The sequence below is a fragment of the Gaeumannomyces tritici genome (genome assembly GCF_000145635.1).
Source record: "Gaeumannomyces tritici R3-111a-1 unplaced genomic scaffold supercont2.1, whole genome shotgun sequence".
Lineage (NCBI taxonomy): Eukaryota > Fungi > Ascomycota > Sordariomycetes > Magnaporthales > Magnaporthaceae > Gaeumannomyces > Gaeumannomyces tritici.
This window is the reverse complement of record NW_008804545.1, coordinates 751,855-770,258: the sequence shown is the minus strand read 5'-3', so window position 1 is coordinate 770,258 and position 18,404 is coordinate 751,855. Positions and strand designations below refer to the sequence as shown.

General features: G+C 58.3%; 7 protein-coding genes across 7 annotated transcripts; 6 read left to right on the top strand and 1 right to left on the bottom strand.

Annotated features, from left to right (window-relative positions):
* The first annotated feature begins 30 nt into the window (after window positions 1-30).
* On the top strand, window positions 31-4,542 carry GGTG_00236 (hypothetical protein). Its single transcript, XM_009217978.1, has one exon. The coding sequence runs from the start codon at window positions 168-170 to the stop codon at window positions 4,236-4,238; it is 4,071 nt and encodes a 1,356-aa protein (XP_009216242.1). The 5' UTR covers window positions 31-167; the 3' UTR covers window positions 4,239-4,542.
* A 195-nt stretch (window positions 4,543-4,737) lies between these two features.
* Window positions 4,738-8,962, top strand: GGTG_00235 (hypothetical protein). Its single transcript, XM_009217977.1, has 2 exons — window positions 4,738-5,364; window positions 5,434-8,962. The coding sequence occupies exons 1-2, from the start codon at window positions 4,871-4,873 to the stop codon at window positions 8,519-8,521; spliced, it is 3,582 nt and encodes a 1,193-aa protein (XP_009216241.1). The 5' UTR covers window positions 4,738-4,870; the 3' UTR covers window positions 8,522-8,962.
* Window positions 8,963-9,055: 93 nt separating this feature from the next.
* GGTG_00234 (hypothetical protein) lies at window positions 9,056-9,967 on the top strand (the record flags this gene model as incomplete). Its single annotated transcript, XM_009217976.1, has 2 exons — window positions 9,056-9,210; window positions 9,511-9,967. 2 exons carry the CDS (start codon window positions 9,056-9,058, stop codon window positions 9,965-9,967), a joined length of 612 nt encoding a protein of 203 aa, XP_009216240.1.
* A 360-nt stretch (window positions 9,968-10,327) lies between these two features.
* GGTG_00233 (hypothetical protein) lies at window positions 10,328-11,430 on the top strand. The gene has a single exon (XM_009217975.1). The coding sequence runs from the start codon at window positions 10,574-10,576 to the stop codon at window positions 11,162-11,164; it is 591 nt and encodes a 196-aa protein (XP_009216239.1). The 5' UTR covers window positions 10,328-10,573; the 3' UTR covers window positions 11,165-11,430.
* Window positions 11,431-11,899: 469 nt separating this feature from the next.
* GGTG_00232 (cystinosin) lies at window positions 11,900-13,246 on the top strand. The gene is made up of 2 exons (XM_009217974.1): window positions 11,900-12,233; window positions 12,350-13,246. The coding sequence occupies exons 1-2, from the start codon at window positions 12,086-12,088 to the stop codon at window positions 13,051-13,053; spliced, it is 852 nt and encodes a 283-aa protein (XP_009216238.1). The 5' UTR covers window positions 11,900-12,085; the 3' UTR covers window positions 13,054-13,246.
* GGTG_00231 (hypothetical protein) lies at window positions 13,053-14,067 on the bottom strand. Its single transcript, XM_009217973.1, has one exon. It carries the CDS (start codon window positions 13,895-13,897, stop codon window positions 13,400-13,402), a length of 498 nt encoding a protein of 165 aa, XP_009216237.1. The 5' UTR covers window positions 13,898-14,067; the 3' UTR covers window positions 13,053-13,399.
* A 1,353-nt stretch (window positions 14,068-15,420) lies between these two features.
* On the top strand, window positions 15,421-18,304 carry GGTG_00230 (hypothetical protein). Its single transcript, XM_009217972.1, has 2 exons — window positions 15,421-15,960; window positions 16,039-18,304. Exons 1-2 carry the CDS (start codon window positions 15,673-15,675, stop codon window positions 18,142-18,144), a joined length of 2,394 nt encoding a protein of 797 aa, XP_009216236.1. The 5' UTR covers window positions 15,421-15,672; the 3' UTR covers window positions 18,145-18,304.
* Window positions 18,305-18,404: the final 100 nt, after the last annotated feature.

Below are 18,404 nucleotides of genomic sequence, written 5' to 3'. Positions count from 1 at the left end.
GCTCCGACCTTCTTTCCATTCATTCTCCCAGCCAACGCCCAGACCCCCGTCCATGGAACATGAGCAACATCTCAAGCCAGCATTTCCAGCATCTCTCACGAAATAATACCCATCTAACAACACTACACACGGATATTCCTTTCTAATCACTTTAATACCACAACGCAATGGCTTCGTCGCGGTCGCCCTCACCGGCCGTCTCGGCGAGACGATCCAACTCCAACTCCCCACAACTCACCCCCAGGTCGAAGCTGCGGAAGATGCTCGCAGCCATTGACAGCTCAGACGAAGAGTCCAGCGGAACCACCAGACTTTTTAGGCCAGCCGCAAGGCCAGCAAGACCCATCAGCAAAAGTCCAACACCTCAGGCCGACAGCAGCGATAGCGATGACGAAGACATCCTCCGCCCCCGAGGGCGCCTGGCAGCTCGTATGCAGGCCGCCTCAGCCTCAGCCTCTCTCGAGGACACTCATACGTCCCCCAAAGCCCCCACCATATCGACGCCCGAAGTCGACGCACCTCCTACGGAACAGGCCGACGAAGACGAGGATGAGGATGAGGTCATGACTCGGCACCCCAGGCGGCAGAAGCCCGCCAAGGCCCAAACGCCGACCAGGCAACGGAGCCCCGCAAGCCCGGCCGCTTCGTCGCCGGATATGTTCGTGACGCCCTCAAAAGACAGGGCAGCATCACTCGCAGCTGGGTCCCCATTGGGCTCTGGTGACGAGGGCGAGCTGCCCGAGGACCCTACCAAGAGCAAGCGCTTCCGGGCTCGCCTGCTCGAGCTGCGAGAGAAGCGCGTCCGCGAGGCCGAGGAGAAGGCCAGGAGAGAGGCAGAAGAGAGGGGCAACGAGCCCACCCCCGTCGACAGCTTCATCAACGACGAAGAAGATGGTGGCCTCACTGACGACGAGGGCGGTCATAAGCTTACTCAGGATGCCCAGGGTCGCCCCTCCGCACGCAAGGCGAGCAAAAAGGCTCTTGAGGAAATGCACCGTGAAACGCAGCGCCTCAACAGAAATCTCCAGCTGGCACACGAGGCCAAGACCAAAACAAAGGTCACCAAGGCGTCGCTCTTTGAACGTTTCAACTTCAAACCCGCTGGCGCCGCGGCAGCCCCCGAACTTCCCGCCGCCGCTCCGGCCAACTCGAGCCGCCCCTCATCTCCAGTCTCGGTTCAACATACGGATGCCGAGAGGAAGGAGGACGACACGCCACCGAGCTCTCCTCCCACGGCCCAGAAGGACGGTGTCGAGGCCAAGGAGGATGCGCCTGCCCAAGTGACCGAGAATATGCAGGCTGAGATCAGTGGGGTGACCGAGGTTCGCTTCTCGAAGCTGGACAAAGGCAAAGACAAGGCTACGGCTGCCGATCTGGAAAACGAGGAACCTGTCCTCAAGCGTCGCCAGTTCCGAGTGACCCTACCTGCAGTTCAAGCCAGCCTGGTCACCATCGACGACGATGAAGAGCAACTGGTCGTCGCGCAGAAGACCAAGCTCGATGCCCTCTTCGACCGCGTACCCGCCCGCCGCCAGGAGACCGACCAGTCCCTCCATGCGCTGCGCATCCTAGCCCAGATTGGAGGCGGCTCCGATAGCAAAGACGGCGTTGCGGCGGGCCGCCGTGGCATGAAGCAGTTGACCGATAACGCCATGACGGCAGGGGAACTCCAGGCCAGTCTGCACAGGCGCGCCCGTGAGCAAGCGCGTCTTGAGCGGGAACGACGCCTGGAGGCGCTACGTGCCAAGGGCGTGCATGTGCAAACTGAGGAGGAGCGCGAACAGGAGCTCAAGGACATCGAAGACATTGTGGCGCGTGCCAGGCGCGAGGCCGACGAGATCATGCTTCGCGAGAAAGAGGAGACTAAGAAGGAAAGAAAAGAGTCCGGTGTCGTCGACCCTCTCGCTTGGGACGATAGTGACGACGGCGAGGACGGCGACTACCAGGACGCAGAGGAGCAGGAGGTGGCCGAAGTTGAGCTATCTGGTTCCGAAGATGAGGATGCCTTGATGGCCGATGGTGAGGATGAGGAGGAGGGGGAAGAGGACGGCGCCATGGAAGGCTTGGTCGACGAGCAGGCGGACTCCGCAGACGAATCTGCCGACCACGAGTCCGAGGATGACGATGCCGATGAGGATGGGGGCGTGCCACTAACCAAGCCGAAATCGCGTCGCGGCAAGAAGCAAGTTACTGTCATCTCGGACGACGAAGATGACAGCGACAACGAAGCCCCAACGCCGAAGCCCCGCGCTGTAGAAGCCACACCACAACCCAAAGCCGCCATGTTCAGGTCTCCATCTACCAGGGAACGGCGGTCGCCACAAGAGCCCACATCCGTTCTGCGTTCGGCCACCAAGACTTTCATCCCAGGCTTTCCGGTGAAGATGGGGGAATCGGCCGGTCTTGGCCTAACCCAGATCTTTGCTGGCACTATGGACGACAGCCAGCCCAACCTTGCTACAGGATCTCCCTCGCAGCCGATGCCAACATTTGAGGACTTCCATGGTCCGAACCTGTCTCAGTCGCAGCAGGACGAGCTTATCCTGAACAGTCAGCCTACACAGATGACGCAACTCTGTGATAACGAGACGCAGGCTGTGCAGCTGAACCTTGCCCAGTCACAGGCTCACGGTCTAGACAGCCTCATGCGGGACGATGTTTCCGCCACTGCCACGCAACAATCCGACTGGCTCGAGCCCACCCAGGACGAGGGTTTCCAGCACCGTTCGCCCCTGAAGAGGCGTTTCATCGAGGATGATAGGGAGACTCCTGCCCCTTCAGCCATCATGGACTCTACCCTCCCCGAAACCGTGATCCAGAGCTCCCCCCTGGTTCGCAAGGGTAAGTTTCGCCGCAAGATTGCAGTTCCTGACGACACCGACCACGACCACATGGGTGACGCTGAGGAGCCTGTGGCTGCCGCGGCAGACGCGTTTGACGTTCTGAACAAGGCAGCCGTCAAGGAGAAACAGCGCAAGCAGCAAGAGGAGTTTGACAGGAAGAAGAGCAAGGCCAAGGAGATGTTCGAGGAGCAGGCCGAAGAGTCTGAAGACGAGTACGCCGGCCTGGGCGGTGCCGACGGCGAGGACAGCGACGACGACGGACAGGACGTCGAGGGCATGATTGATGACAAGACTGGCGTCACCGAGTCGGACAAGGCCAAGATCGCTGCTCTCTATGCCGACCGCGAGCGGGCCAGCGACGAGAAGCAGGTCGAGAAGCTCTTCCGCGACATTACGACGGGCATGCTCCGACGCAAGCGTGGCAACGACTACGACCTCTCGGACGACGACGATGGCGGCGAGGCCCGCAGGCGCATGAAGCGTAGGCAGTTTGCCAAGATGCAGAAGGCTCTCTTCGCCGACGAGCGTGTGTCTAAAGTGGCCGAGAACCCGCGCACATCGGCATTCATGCGCACAATCGAGGATCGCGGCAGCGATGACGAGGATATGGACGACCTCCTTGTTATACAGCCGGCGAAACCAGAGTCGTCAGAGGAGGACAGCCAGGAGACTGCAGAGGATTCTATCCCCGACAGCCAGCCGAAGCAGCAGCAAGCTATGGCACCCCCTCCTCGCCTCCCGGGGCCCCAGCGCCGCACTGTGGACAGCAAGAAGCCTTCCAACCTAGGCGAGATCCGCGAGTCGCTATCCAATCTGCTCGAGGACCAGAGATCGATGAGCATGATCTCAGCCACTGATGTCGGCTCCGATAGTGAAGGAGAGGACAGGGTACCAGAGAGCAGCAACAAGGAGAACCAGAACCCGCGACGCCGCGCGACCGTGGCCGTGGTGGATCGCATCAGCCTCAAACGCTCGGGGTCTTCCACCAGCGACGCCTCGGCCCCTGGCGGTCTTAGGCGGACGGGCTCGGGCTCGAGGGCCGCCTTCGTCATGACCGGCGGCGGCTCGGGCTCGTTCAAGGTACCGGCGCTGCTTCGGCGCGCCACGAGCAACTCGGTCGCCTCGATATCCTCGTCGACCGCGTCTTCCACTGGCGTCACTAGCGGCCCTGCCGCCGCGGCTGCTGGAGGCGGCGGCGGTGCCGGATTCGGGGAGGACGCCAAGATCAAGAAGAATGCGAGCAAGCGGTCTGGCATCAACTACTTTGCGCGCGAGACGGAACGGCTCGCGGTGCTGGCGGAGAAGGAGAAGCGGCGCGAGGCGAGGAAGTGGAAGGGTGCCGAGGGAAGGAGCAAGGTGGTCGGCGGCCTGTTTTCGGCCGGCAAGTTTGAGTGATTGCTGGTATTGTTTCTGCGGCGTAGGGATAACAGGGCGTCTTTTGCTTGGACTTTAGTGCCTGGCTGCCTGGCTGGTGTTTATTTGGCGATTTTACTATAACGCATGTACATGCGCACCTCTACTATCATGTCAGGATATGGCTGGGTTGGTGGTGTCTCTAGTCAACGACAGCCAGGCTCTAGGTCATGATAGCATCTTGAGTTACCCTCTCAATATTCGTTCGCTAACCTTGTGGGTACATGGTATCGGGCTTCCAGTCAGGTATTCTCACTTCAAATCCCTACCTTTCAGCACTTGACCTCCTTGAAGATAGCCTACACAGAGAAGCGGGTGTCCCATCCCCGAACCCTTCTCTCCTTGCGGTAGCGCTTGCCCTGGCCTTTAAAACCAAGGCAAAGCCCACCGCATTGCGTAGGATCATGGCGCGGGGCAGTCGGATTGGATGCATCCCACGTCGCAAGACAGCCTGCATTCATGCATACTAATCGGGCGCAACCACCTCCACATCCCCCATCGTTCCGCCTTGCGCTCAAAGAAAGGAGTAACGCAATCTTTCCCACCGTTTCGGAAACTGCACCCATACGGACAAGTCAATCTCGTACCCATAGAAGCAACTCTCAGCAGCAAAAATGTCAGGCCTGGAGCCGGTCGCGGCTCTGGGCCTCGCCTGCAACATCTTGCAGGTCGTCGAAGTCGGGCTCAACACGATCCGGGTCGCCAAGCAAGTGTACAGAGACGGTTCTCTCGACCCCGCGTTGACGGAAAACGCGAGTGCCCTCGAGAGCATCTCGGGTCGAATCCACGGGACGACGACGTCGAGGACAACTATCCCCGTCACCACCGCCTCCTCCTCCACAGCACCTCCATCGACACTAGGGAGCGCGAGCAGTGCCAGATTGCTAGACAAGCAGCTATCGGGGCTAGCTGAGAAGTGCCAGGGGGCTGCGCGCGAGTTGCGCGAAGAGGTCAACTTTCTCAACGGACATCCCACAAGGGCAAAGCTCATTGCGACTCTGAAAATTACAGCCAAGACGGCATGGCGGAAACGGCGATTGGAAAGGCTAGAGGGGAAGCTGAAGGATGCCCAAGGCGTTTTGCAGACGAGCCTCCTGGCCCGGGTATAGTAAGCCACACTCCCAGTCTCAATACCATTCGCTTGAAATTAGGAAACATAAATGCTGACCGATAATAGCGAAAGACTGGAGCAGTCGAGCTGCGAGCTCTCGTCCCTTGAAGCGAACTTGATGTCGTTTATCGACGAATATCGCGCCGGGAAGACGGAGGTTTTGCAGCTTGTTTCCGCCGAGGCTGCCCATACGAAAACCCACATCACCACGGCGACGATGGAAAGCGGAAAGGCAGTGAGCGATCACATCACCGAAAGGCTTGGTCAGCTCGAAACTCGGTTGAGAAGCGACGTTGGCCTTGTGGTTCGGAGCGGGGCGCAACGGGATGACCAAGCCGGGCTCGTGGCCAAAAGGGAACGGCTTTTGCGAAGCCTCAAGTTCGAGCATATGAATGAGCGCCGAAACGCAGTTGCACCTTCACACTCTGGTACCTTCTCCTGGGCTCTGCGAGACGGTAGCGATGGCGACAATTCCAGTGCCATGGCGGGGACAGGGGATAAAGATGACAACACGGGAGACACGCCGCATCCAGACATAACCTGGGACCGATTTTCCGACTGGCTCCGATCCACCGCGCCGACATACTGGATCAGCGGAAAGCCTGGCTCAGGAAAGACAACGCTGATGAAGTACCTTTTCAGCCACAGTCTCACAAGAACATTTCTGGACCTCTGGAAGCCCGGCGTGGTGCTTGTGTCTCACTTCTTCTGGCGCCCCGGCAAAGAAATGCAGCAGAGCATCAAAGGAATGATATGCTCTCTGCTCCACCAGCTTCTTTCAGAGGAGACGGAATTCACGAACCAGCTTCTCCGAGGAGCCGAGTTCGCTGCCGTATTGAGCAAAGACCATGAAACAGACTGGTCGCCTGAAGAACTGCTTGCGACTTTCCACGCGGTGCTGAGCGACTATCCAAAGCCGGTTACCATTTTTCTTGATGGTCTCGATGAGGTGCTTCCTCACGACGGTACATTGCGGCTTCTTGACGTTATCGACCAGCTCAGACAGTTGGATCCACATACCCAAAAGTTCAAAATGTGCCTGGGTTCACGCCGCGAGCCTCTCCTGCTAAGGAGGCTGTGCTCCATTCCCCAACTCCGGCTCGAACAAATCAACTTTTCCGATTTGCACAAGTACGGCATGGACAACATCACTGTCCCGCCTGACTACTACAGCATGATCCTCTGCCACGACTGGGAAAACGACGGCGTCTCATACTTCTTCCGGAACAGGAAACCACCGAGCTGCAATGATTTTCGGGACTGGCTTGTCGATGAGCTCCTCTATAAAGCTGAAGGCGTTTTCCTCTGGCTTTGTCTCACCGTCAAAGCAATCACCAAAGCCATTCACCAGGGCGAGACGGTCGGGGATCTAACCCACCGGATCAGGAAGCTGCCTACAGATCTCGAGGAGCTGTACGCGGATATGTGGGCAAGAATGGACACCGAAAGTGTTCCTATCAGAAGCCGCGCCGGCTCCTACTTCCAGCTTGCCCTTGCCAGTAATCCGGTTAAGGGCATCTTTGCGCTCATGTTTGCAACAGCGCCCACGATCTCAGCTCAACTCTTGGGGTTCGAAACAACGGGGATTCCTCCAGCAGCCTCTTTGATAAGCGCTTGCGAAGCGACAAAGCGCGACATCGAGATTGCCTGTGCAGGACTTTTGGTATGCGAGTTGCCTCTTGACACATCAAAGATGGTCTGGCGCTCCAACTCCGAGCTTGTGCCCTGGTACGGAGAGGAGTACGATGCGTTGATACCGTATATGCAATCGAAAACCTTCTTCCTGCACCGAACCGCTGGGGACTTCCTCGTGGACACGGAGGCAGGGCAGCGCATCCTTGCCTGCGGGAAATTCCCCGGCGCGCTTCCATACTGGAAGCGGATCGAATGTCTCCTGGTTAAAAGGCTTATTATGCGACATAGAGGCTTCAGTGCTCGTGGACGCCAAAGCTCCGATCGGGTTCAGCAGTTTTTGCAATTGATATATAGCCAACACGAAGGCTGGCATGAAAACACCAACACCACAATATGCGCTACGCGGCCACGACTAGTACGTTTTTGCGAGAAGCTCTTCAACTCTAGCCATATCGGGAGCAATGCTATCGCCCCGGAGCGGTGTTTCTACCTCGAGCAGCAAAATAGCAGGTCCTGGCCCATATATTCTCAAGCAATTGTCAGGCGTCAACACGAATTTCTCCTCCAAATGGCCCAGGCAGCTATGCTAAATGACGAGATTTGGTGCGAAATTTTGAGAGCCATTACGACCCGGAATCTCGACGATGACACAGTATCGGAACTTCTTGTCTACGGGTGCTCATTATATTCCTATGAGTACTTCTTCCGACTATCAGCGATTAAACGTATTTTGGCTTTGGGAACATCTTTGGCTTGGAATGGGCCATGTCAACTACATTGGCTCAACGGCAAGGTTGAGGGAAACACCACAGCTTTTAAAGAGCTTATACGATCAATTTGGGCCTACTCACTCATCCACGACACCGAGGAAGTCCCGGAAGAGCTTTTGCGGCTCATATCACTTTTCCTTTCACGTGGATGCAGCCTCAGGGAGGAGGTATACATTCAGGTTCAGTTGGAGAATAAAGCTGGCCTCATGATCAGGGGACTATTTGGACTCCTCATAACCTCGCCTTTTCCATGGAAATTCAACGCGACGACACTGATAATCGCCTACCCAGCAGCGACACTGCTCGCTGGAGCTTTCCGGTTTTGGAGGCTGGAAGTTCCTGCAGAGCACGACTGGCTGATCCAAATGGAGGAGAACAAAAGAGGGGGACTTGAAAATGGACAACTGATCGCAATTGCGTACCTTGGCACCTGTGGCCCATCATCTGAGTCGATCTTGGACACACCCAACATATATCCGGTGCCGCCCGGAGGTAAGCTGGATAAAGATCTGGCGAGTTTGGTAAAGATGGTTGAACGGAAACTGAGAGAATTCAGGCTGGAGGGGAATATTGAAGAGGAGTTCCCTCTTGAAATTGCGCAAGGAGTGTTTCGCGCCGTGAAGCAGCTTCGATCTGAAGATGCGCTGGCGGTGAGCAGAATCATGAGGTTTCGGGAAAGGGTTGGCATCTGGACGCCGTTCGAGGAGTGGCTGGAGCACAAGGAGTTGCCGCTATGGGACGAGGAGTGAGGTGAATACGGTGTCAGTTTCCGGCCGAGGAAGGATATGGAGGAGCTTTTCAAGAATGGATAGAGGGCGGGGGTGGGGGGAACGACCATGGGATTGCACAGCATGGCTTCGCACACGCCTAGATCAACCGCATACTCACACCCCAAGACCCATCAAGGCTGCATGCCGCGCTACCTCCCCGAGGAGACTCATAACTTGCAGAAATGATCCCCAGACCTCAGCGGTTGGCGCAGCCAGGCAGTCACCATCTATAGATATCCGTTTCTTACATTACCATGAGCATGGCGAATACCATGCTTGCCACCGGCGCTCCTTTGGAATGCATTGATATCAATGAGGAGGTGGATCCCAGCCCTTGCTGCTCACAACTGATATTTATAGCTTCTATCAGAGGGAGAAGGGGAGATCTCATATGATTGGTTTTCTCTATCAAGAATATCCAGGCACACTGCATTCGTCTTTGTGACTAGACGATATGCTCCTCTGCTCCTTTGCAAATACCAACGATCACACGCTTGGGCAGAGCAGACAGCCATGCCACTTGAAGATGAGGTTTGGCGAGTCATCATGCAGGATCTCGACCTCCCTATAATATGGGTTGATAGCGACGTCTTTCAGGATATCTTCCAGGCCGCTATCATACATGCTGGCACGTGGCTCGCCAGCTTATTGTTTAAAAAGGCGAAGACGTCAACGGTTGCCAGCTATTGGTAGCTGGAAAAAAAATATCGTCTCCTTGACTGATGGGTGGCCAATCTCTACTCCGCATGCGGCTCTCGTTGAGGCTGGTCAATATGGCCAACTCGACGTAATGTGCAGTCTACCGGGGCCATGCGCCCAATATGGCTACCAAATATAACCGCAGCAAGGCTTTTGAGTTCATGCAATGCCAACACTGCCGGATGCAGAGTTCGCTAGCATTCGCTGGAAATAGATGATGATATGCTTAACTTGCCGAGACAAGGACCGACAAGGGGTGCCCGATACAGACTGTGGCTCGGTAGCGGCGCGCCCATCACGAACAATGACTACGTAGACAGGTACAGACGACTCGCACTGGCTCTCGAGAAGCCCAGCGCAATAGCGGTGCGGCTCTTGGCGAGGGAGTCCAGTCGCCCTCACAAGAGACCGTCTCTGTCGGCTGGAAAGGCCACATCATCATACGCCGACAATGGCGAGACAGTCCCCGTCACAGGCACTGTCGCGTCATCCTTCAAACACGCCTGGGCCCTGCCGACGGCGCCTGTTGCTACAGGCTCCCGAGGCAGAGTGGGTTTCATTTCTTCAAAAGCAGCAGCACCCAAAGAACTCCAAGGCAACCCGGTGACGGCGATTAAGCTTTCCCCACCATCCGAGGAAGCCGACGAGGCCGGTTCCGCAGCTCGTTCCATGCGTCTGGGGCGCCGCGGGGCCAATTGCAGATCCAACTGCCGTTTTGATGTTTGATTTCCCAAATAAGCTTGTCATGCCGGAAGCCGCGGAGGGGACGTGCCACAAATAACCCCCGTCGTCTATGCGGTGGGTCCACCCCCGGCTGCAGAGCCTCAGTCTCAGGCCCTCGCGGATCATTGTGGGATTGCCGGGTTGGAAACAGTATTGAGGCGGGTGGGGCAGGAGTCATTTTTAGAGTTCGTGAGGGTGTCATGTCCTGGCCGGCACGGACGACGCCCAAACCAGCAGGCGCCCCTTGCCCAAACTCTTGGCATGGGTTGACAGCTCAGGGGGAGGCTTCTTGGCGGGGTGCGGTCAGCCTCACTTGGACGTCGGTGGACGTGAACCATTGGAGGGTGACAGCAGGCCAGGGATGGCGTCGATGGCGTCGATGGCGTCGATGGCGTCCCAGGCCGCTCGGTCTCTTAGATATAAAAGACTGCCAACCCAGCCATCCTATCCTCCATATTCCCTTCTCTCTCATCATCCAACGATCGCATTCGCATCTTTTCCTTTTGTCTCTTGCATTTCTTGCATCTCATTTTTGTTATTTCCTTGAGCCTATTTTTTGGTTTGTCATTTTTCCAACCTTTCATCTTTTCGAACAACCCAACCGCCACCATGCACTTCACCAAGACCCTCGTCACCTCCATGGCCGTCGCCGTGCCCATGGTCGCCGGCGCGCCCGTCCCCGGCGAGCCTGCCAGCGCCATCGAGGCCCGCTTCGTCGGCGACAACAACAACGTCCCCTCCCTGTACGCCCGGGACACGAACGTCGAGGCCAACGTCGAGGCCCGCGGCCTGGTCGGTGATCTGAAGAGCACCGGCAAAGATCTGGGCAGGATCGCCCTCAAGGGCGGCAAAAAGCTGGCTGCCAAGATCCCCCGTGATCTCGATGAGGAGGCCGACGAGTCCGCCGACCTCGAGGCCCGTGGTCTGCTCAATGATTTGAAGAGCACCGGCAAGGATCTGGGCAGGATCGCCCTCAAAGGCGGTAGGAAGCTGGCTGCCAAGATCCCCCGTGATCTCGACGAGGAGGCCGACGAGTCCGCCGACCTCGAGGTCCGTGGTCTGGTCGGTGATTTGAAGAGCACCGGCAAAGATCTGGGCAGGATCGCCCTCAAAGGCGGTAGGAAGCTGGCTGCCAAGATCCCCCGCGACCTGGACGAGGCTGCCGAGGAGTACGCTGAGGAGGAGGCCCAGCTCGAGTAAACGCGTCAGCTTGACAAGTTTTTCACAGAACATCGATTTCTCGGTCCTGCTTTGGACCTTTGTCTTGGTGTTGGTGGCACATGGTTGATTTTTGTTCTTTCTGATGCCTGCTCGTTGCATAGCTATGGTCTAGACCGGAGTATCGTTTATTCTGGTATGTGATCCCTCATTAGGAGGTTCATGTAAATGTCAATCACCAATGCTTTGTTTCGAACTGTTCTCCCTCCCATCTGCGACGCCCACTCTCCGGGTGTATTCCCATGAACCCACCAGGAAGAGGGTTTTGTGAAAAAAAAAAACTGGCTTGAAGGAGCATCTTTTTAGCGATGGGAAAACATGCAGTGTATAGTGAGTATTTTCTGCTGCTATGTAGAGCATATTGCGACTACGAGTAACACGGAGGGCTAGGTTGAGCAAGGGACGGGACACTGCAAATGCGTTTGGGAGGCAATCATATCATGCATGAACTGGAGCAACCCCGAGGTTTGGAGTTCGCAGGGGACAAGACTCTGTTGAATATTTGAAGCAGTTCTGGTTTTTGTAAAATCTGCTATGTACGGTAATAATGCAGGAGGAGGTACAAGTGGAATGCGGCCGAATCCAAAGGGGTTGAGCTTGACCCTCAATGACGCAGTTCGGGAAAATAAATGGGTGGCAGTAGAAACACACGTGATCTTCACAGTCATGCATAATGCCGCCCAAGCGTCCACCCTGTCGCGCGTCACGGAATTTCAGCGGGTCGGCTCGTCATTCAAGCTCCTCCCAGCACCACAGCGAGGAGTAAGAGCTGGATGGGGAGCCGAGCCGGGAAGCCATAGAAACAGGCGGATTGGTAATCCTCTTTGTGTTTCATTTAACTTCATCCCAACACCCGTCTCTGTCCTGGAGCATCTCTACAGTACCCGAATCGACGGCAGCGCCATGGGTTTCCTCGCCGCGGTGTCTGCCATCTTTGGCTGGATCTACTTTCTCTGCTGGTCGCTTTCCTTCTACCCGCAGGCGTTGCTCAACTACCGCCGCAAGTCGACCTCGGGCACCACAATAGACTTTCCCATGATAAACACGTTGGGTATGCCCGATGGATGACGCCTCGTCCAAGAGTGCTGCCGCTTGATTGGGGGTGATGGCTGACCACGTCCTGACATGCATGCTGAAACCCAAAACCCAAAACCCAAACAAAAACAGGCTTCGCAGCCTATTTCGCCTTCAACGCCGCCATGTTCTACTCGCCCGTCATCCGAAGCCAGTACGCGGCCCGCAACCACGGCCTGACCCCGACGGTGCAGTTCAACGACGTCACCTTTGCCGCCCACGCCCTCGTCCTCTCGAGCATCACCGCGAGCCAGTACGTGCCCGGCCTCTGGCGCGGTTTCGAGCGCGCCCTGGGCGGCGCGCGGCCGAGTCGCTTCATGCTGGGCATAGCCCTGGGCAGCGTCGCGGGCGTGCTGGCCGTCGTCTTCGTCGTCGCAGCCCGCGAGGGCGACCCTTCTCTGCCGCCCGTCGACCCCCGCCGCGACTGGTGCTGGCTCGACGTCTTCTACGCCGTCAGCTACGTCAAGCTCGTCATCACGCTCGTCAAGTACACGCCGCAGATCGTGGCCAACTGGAGGAACCGCAGCACCCAGGGCTGGAGCATCTGGCAGATCCTGCTCGACTTCTCGGGCGGCGTGCTCAGCATCACCCAGCAGGGACTCGACAGCTATATGCAGGGCGACTGGTCCGGCATCACTGGTAACCCGGTCAAGTTCGCGCTCGGCAACGTCTCGATGCTGTACGACCTCGTCTTCTTCACGCAGCACTACGTCCTCTACCCGCCTGGCAAGGAGAACGGCCTCGGCGAGAGGGACGGGTTGCTAGAGCGCGGCGAGGCCGATAGACGGTTGGACTAGTTGGGGCGGGGCCCTGACGATAGGCAATTGATGGCCGAATGAATATAGGCGAGAGCTCGGGTTTGAGGCATGGCACTCCATACTTGACCGCGGTCCAAAAAGAATAAATACAAGAATAAGGCACAACAAGTGCGATTTTGAGCTGTGATACCATCCATGATGTGTATATAACAAATGCATACTCATAGCGGCACATGCTATCATAACCAAGCCAGGCCAGCGCGAGCCCCGCATCTTCCCCAGCTGGTAACAATAGATGTGGCAATGATGCGTGGGTCAATTCTATCACTCCTGCAAAAATGCGGGCATATTGGCGATCTATCCAGCAGTTTCCCGCACAAGCCACTCAAAGCCTCTTGGCCTTGGCCTCCGGGGGAAAGCCCAGGCGCAGCAGGAACGACGCCCTCGTGAGGGCCAGCCCCGCGAGCGACAAGACGTTGACCCAGTCCTCGAACCTCCAGGCGGCCGGGCTCAGGAAGACGCCGAGCCCGAGCGCCCTGGCGGTGGCCCCGACGTGGAGCAGGTCGCACATCAGGATCCCCAGCTCTAGGGCGTCCCAGACCCGGAGGTCGTCGCCGGCGACGCGCAGCACGACGGCGCCGTTGAAGGCCAGCATGGCGTAGGTGCCGGCGAGCTGGTCGAGCAGGACCTGGAGGCCGCCGTGGTAGGCGACGTGCGGCGTCATGGTGTGCAGGTACCTCGGCGGGTCGCCAACCGCTAGCAGGACGCCCGCGGCCGCCAGGGCCGGGTCGACCCAGCGCAGCATGACTCGATAAAAGACGGGGACTTGGCGCGCGGACCTCATCGCGGGACGGGTTGGCGGGGTAGGGAGAGTGCTTTTCATTATGCACGCGTATTGTTTTTGTTTGTCAAAAGATGTCGACGGTGCCCGTATTCACCAGTGCGGCGGCTTGGCAGGCGGTGCGGCGGCGCTGTGTTTCCCGAATCGTCCAAGGGGGCGGCTTGAGGCGAATTGTGGGTGCGTGGTGCATGGTTGGTGTGTGCCGATCTCGGTGAGGGTGGATGGTTCTGATTAACAGGAGCCAGTCCCCCCTGGAGTCCATAGACTTCGGGCCTGGGCACCATCCGATGAACCCCCCCTTGTCACTCGGGTAGGTACCTATACACTGTCGTAATCCGCCTGCCGGGACCTGAGTGGGGGCAACAAACGTGCGCCCGCCAGGACCCACCATGGTTCGGCAGGCCTCCCCTGCTTGCCCCATGATGTCCCGAGGGCCCCGAACGCTATCTCCCGTGCTCCCATGGGCGTCCGGACAAGCCGTCCGGTCGAGCCTAACCACGCCGGCCTTTGATCGCTGCTGCACTAGATGGCTTGGCGATCTACGTACTTGACTGCGATTCCCCCACTCCCGAATACCACGTCCCTATCTTAAGAGACATGCTTATCCCACGGACGGGGATTAGGTGCAGCCAAAGATAAAAGTGAGGTTTTGCCAGCGACCAGCTTGCGAACCCGCCGCTGACGGCCATGTATTCGCGTCCTCCCAGGGGCACCTGCAAACCCCCGAGCAATACCCTGGGTAAGGGAGGGCAAAACAAAGCGCCGGGCACACCCGCTTGGGCCTTCCTGAGTCGTCTGCCGTCTATATAGGGGAATGCCTTGGTGGGCTAGCTGTCTGGGCCGGTATATGTGGTGCCATCCCAAGCTTGGCTCCGCATTATATTGGTGCTTTGATAACCGTGCAATCTCTCCCGCGCCTTGTACCCGCTCTATCCTGCAGTAACCCCCACGAGGCACCGGCATGAGATTATTATTCCCAACCGACTGCCCAGCGTCGTGCCCCCCCCTTGCACACGATTTAGGAACGACCCAAGTAGAGGAAAAAGGCCGCGACTAGAGCCTCCCCGGTTCCCGTTGACTCGGGATAACCTTGCTTGTTCTGTTATGGCCGATGATAACGGGTAGCGATACGGGGCCTCGTGAATCGGCATACCGGGGTCGTCCCTTGTACCCAAGTCACCCCCCGGGCGGCTCACCGAACCCAGAGCCTCCTCGCCAGACAAGCTCCCGTACGCTCGGCCGAAGCAGGCACACCACACCCACACCACACCCACCGCACTATCGTGCTAGCCGCCGTGGCTGGATGCCAAGATAGCGAGGCCAGTCACACGGGATCTCTGTGCCGCCTCTGCAGCTCCTTCCAGACCTCATCTGCCTATCAGTCGTGAGCTGTCGCCGGCCGATAGCCACCTTGCCCAGACTGACGCGCCCGTTGTGCCTGTTTGGGCAATGTATCTGCAACAACCCCGCCGGCCTAGTGGAATTCTGTGTCTTTCGTTCATTTCTCTCCGCCGCCGCCCGGATGTCGACGCAGGGCACTGGGGGCCTGACCGGGTCAGGCTCGGGACTGTTCGTGAGGGGTTCGACTTCGCCCTTGCTCGGCGCCGTGCCTTGGAAGGCAGGGAGGCAATATTCCTCTGAACAAAGATTTCCCCCATCTCCTTGGGGACGCGGATATAAAAACGATGATGGCGCCCAGCTTTCAAGTTGTCTAGTTTGATCGGCAGCCCTCAGCCTCCTCTCCAGGTCTCCTACCACAGCTCAGGAAACCATTCATCTCCACGGGTCCAAGTCTTTACTGAATATTGGAAAACACCATGAGGTCGGCACCCTTCGCACTCGTCGTCTTTGGCCTCCTTGGCCTGGGCGATGCGGCCCCCAACGTGCGCTTCTCGCCGCGCGGGCAGGCCAGGCCGTCCCTGAGGACCAGGGACACATGCCCGGCCCCCGTCGACATCCCCGTGAAGGCGCCCAAGGCGAACCCCTTTGGGGCGCTCACAGCCGCCGAGATGACTGCGGTCGTCGGTTTCCTGTCGGATAACAAGGCGCTCAACCTGACCAATTCCACCAACCCAACTCTGGCCATCAATGACAACTACATCTTTGTAAGTGGCCAGATATCTTTGGGGATCTGACATACCCCCTTTTTCCACCCGAAGCTGACCCTAAAACGCCACAAATAGCATATTGAGGCCCTGAAGCCCAATAAGACAGATGTTCTGTCTTACCTGGATAACAATGGCCCGGCGGTCCCTCGCTATGCGCGCGTTGTGCTCAACGAGGGTGCCAAGAACCCGCCCGTCATCGCCGAGTACTCGGTCGGGCCTCTGCCCCTGAGCGACAAGACCAAGGTCGAGTCGCTGGACCATATCTACAACGGTCCCAACGGCGGCAAGATCCACTGGAACGGCGGCTGGCTCATGAACGGGCCGCGCGCCACCGCCGTCGACGTCATCGTCAACCAGACCACCTCGGCCATCGCCGACATCATGCAGGACCTCGTCGACTTCCAGTACTTTGGCAGCAGCGACAAGCGCTCGACCGGCACCTACTTCTTCACCAACCCCTACTCGACCGACGGCTCCACGGCCAACGCCTGGGCCGCGTGGCGCCGCGCCGGCCTGGCCTCGTACGGCCAGCCGTCGGACCTGTACATCAGCTGGGACCTCGCGGGCACCGACCCGTCGCTGTGGAAGCTCCGCATGATCGTGTACGACCTCAAGGTCTACAAGAGCGTCGAGGAGCTGCGCGAGGCCTGGGTCGCCAAGCGCATCAACAAGAACCCGCCGCCGTCCCGCAACATCGACTACCTGCGCAAGGACCGCAAGGGCGGGCCCGTCCGCGAGCTCGAGGACCGGTTCGCGCCCACGATGCTGCAGCTCGACGGCAAGCGCTATAAAGTCGACAAGGAGGACAAGTACGTCGAGTACCTGGGCTGGACATTCTACATGCGCTACGACCGCGACGTCGGCATACAGTTCTACGACATCAAGTTCAAGGGCGAGCGCATCATCTACGAGCTGTCGCTGCAGGACGCCATCGCCCAGTACGCCGGCAACAACCCGTTCCAGGCCAACACGGCCTACATGGACCGCTTCTACGGCATCGGCAGCCAGGCCGGCCGCCTGGTGCCCGGCTACGACTGCCCCTACGGCGCCACCTACCTCAACAGCACCTACACCTCGGGCATCACCGTCTTCCACCAGCCGGGCAACATCTGCATCTTCGAGACCGACATCGGCACCCCCATCACCCGCCACGCCGAGGCCGAGTACCTGCAGGCTGCCAAGGGCTCCAAGCTGGTGGTGCGCATGATCGGCACCATCGGCAACTACGACTACCTCTGGGACTACGGCTTCTGGGTCGACGGCACCGTCACCGTCGACGCGCACGCCAGCGGCTACGTCCAGGCCAACTACTACCGGCCCGACGACGAGGGCCTCTGGGGCCCCCGCATCGAGGAGACCATCGCGGGCACGCTGCACAGCCACGTCATGAACTTCAAGGTGGACTTTGACCTGGTCGACTCCAAGAACACGTTCCAGAAGACCGAGATCGTCGTCGAGAACGTGACGCAGCCCTGGTTCCCCGAGCGCGGCGCCTTCGAGATGATGAAGTACAAGGTCAGCGAGCTCCAGACCGAGGACGAGGGCCTGCTGCAGACGCCCGCCAACGGCCAGGCCATGTACGCCGTCATCAACAAGGAGCACAAGAACAAGTGGGGCGTCCCGCGCGGCTACCGCATCCTCCCGGGCCTCTCCAACGTGGTGCTCCCGTCCAAGAACTCGCCCTTCTTCATCAAGAACGCCCAGTTCGCCAAGCAGCCCTTTGCCGTCTCCCGCCAGCACGACACCGAGCCCGACTCGTCCTCGTCGCTGAACCAGAACGTGCCCGAGGCGCCCATGGTGGAGTTCTACAAGTTCTTCGACGGCGAGGGCCTGGTGCAGGAGGACCTGGTGGCCTGGGTCAACCTGGGCATGCAGCACTACACGCGCGCCGAGGACGTGCCCAACACCATCATGTCCGAGGCGCACTCGAGCATCATGTTCGCGCCGCAGAACTGGGGCAACACGGAGCTGACGACGGACCTGAGCAACGCCATCATCTACAACTCGGACGGCAAGATCGCCGAGGGCGTCCAGCCCTTCACCAACGGCGTCAACGCGCCCAGCTGCCTCAACGCCGGCGCCGAGGACTCGCTGGCCGGCATCTTTTCCGCCCGCGCCCAGGGCAAGGCCAGCCTGCCGCACAACGGGCCAGTCCAGGTGCCCCCGTCCGCTGGTGCCTAAATGGAGGAGATTTTGGGGAGGAATTAATGTGTGCTAGTGAGAGGGGAAGGGTGAGGTGGTAAAATTATGCGGCTGGCCAGATGGGCGGGTTTCATGACTGCATGCTAATGAATGATCGAGTTAATGCTATTATGCTATCAATTAAGAAGTTTGACTAAGAATTCTTGTCTACGATTTTGTGATTATTCTTGCCAGAAGACACGAATTTTCCAAGTCTCGAGGTTGGGCTGCTTGCTTGTTAATGGCTATAATTTGGGGGT

Bases quoted from the DNA above. Each gene is read 5' to 3' on its own strand.
- GGTG_00236 (XM_009217978.1), top strand. From the start codon at position 168: ATGGCTTCGTCGCGGTCGCCCTCACCGGCCGTCTCGGCGAGACGATCC.
- GGTG_00235 (XM_009217977.1), top strand. From the start codon at position 4,871: ATGTCAGGCCTGGAGCCGGTCGCGGCTCTGGGCCTCGCCTGCAACATC. The intron at 5,365-5,433 runs GTAAGCCACACT...GACCGATAATAG, and splicing joins AGCCTCCTGGCCCGGGTATA to CGAAAGACTGGAGCAGTCGA.
- GGTG_00233 (XM_009217975.1), top strand. From the start codon at position 10,574: ATGCACTTCACCAAGACCCTCGTCACCTCCATGGCCGTCGCCGTGCCC.
- GGTG_00232 (XM_009217974.1), top strand. From the start codon at position 12,086: ATGGGTTTCCTCGCCGCGGTGTCTGCCATCTTTGGCTGGATCTACTTT. The intron at 12,234-12,349 runs GTATGCCCGATG...AAACAAAAACAG, and splicing joins TCCCATGATAAACACGTTGG to GCTTCGCAGCCTATTTCGCC.
- GGTG_00231 (XM_009217973.1), bottom strand. From the start codon at position 13,897: ATGAAAAGCACTCTCCCTACCCCGCCAACCCGTCCCGCGATGAGGTCC.
- GGTG_00230 (XM_009217972.1), top strand. From the start codon at position 15,673: ATGAGGTCGGCACCCTTCGCACTCGTCGTCTTTGGCCTCCTTGGCCTG. The intron at 15,961-16,038 runs GTAAGTGGCCAG...CGCCACAAATAG, and splicing joins TCAATGACAACTACATCTTT to CATATTGAGGCCCTGAAGCC.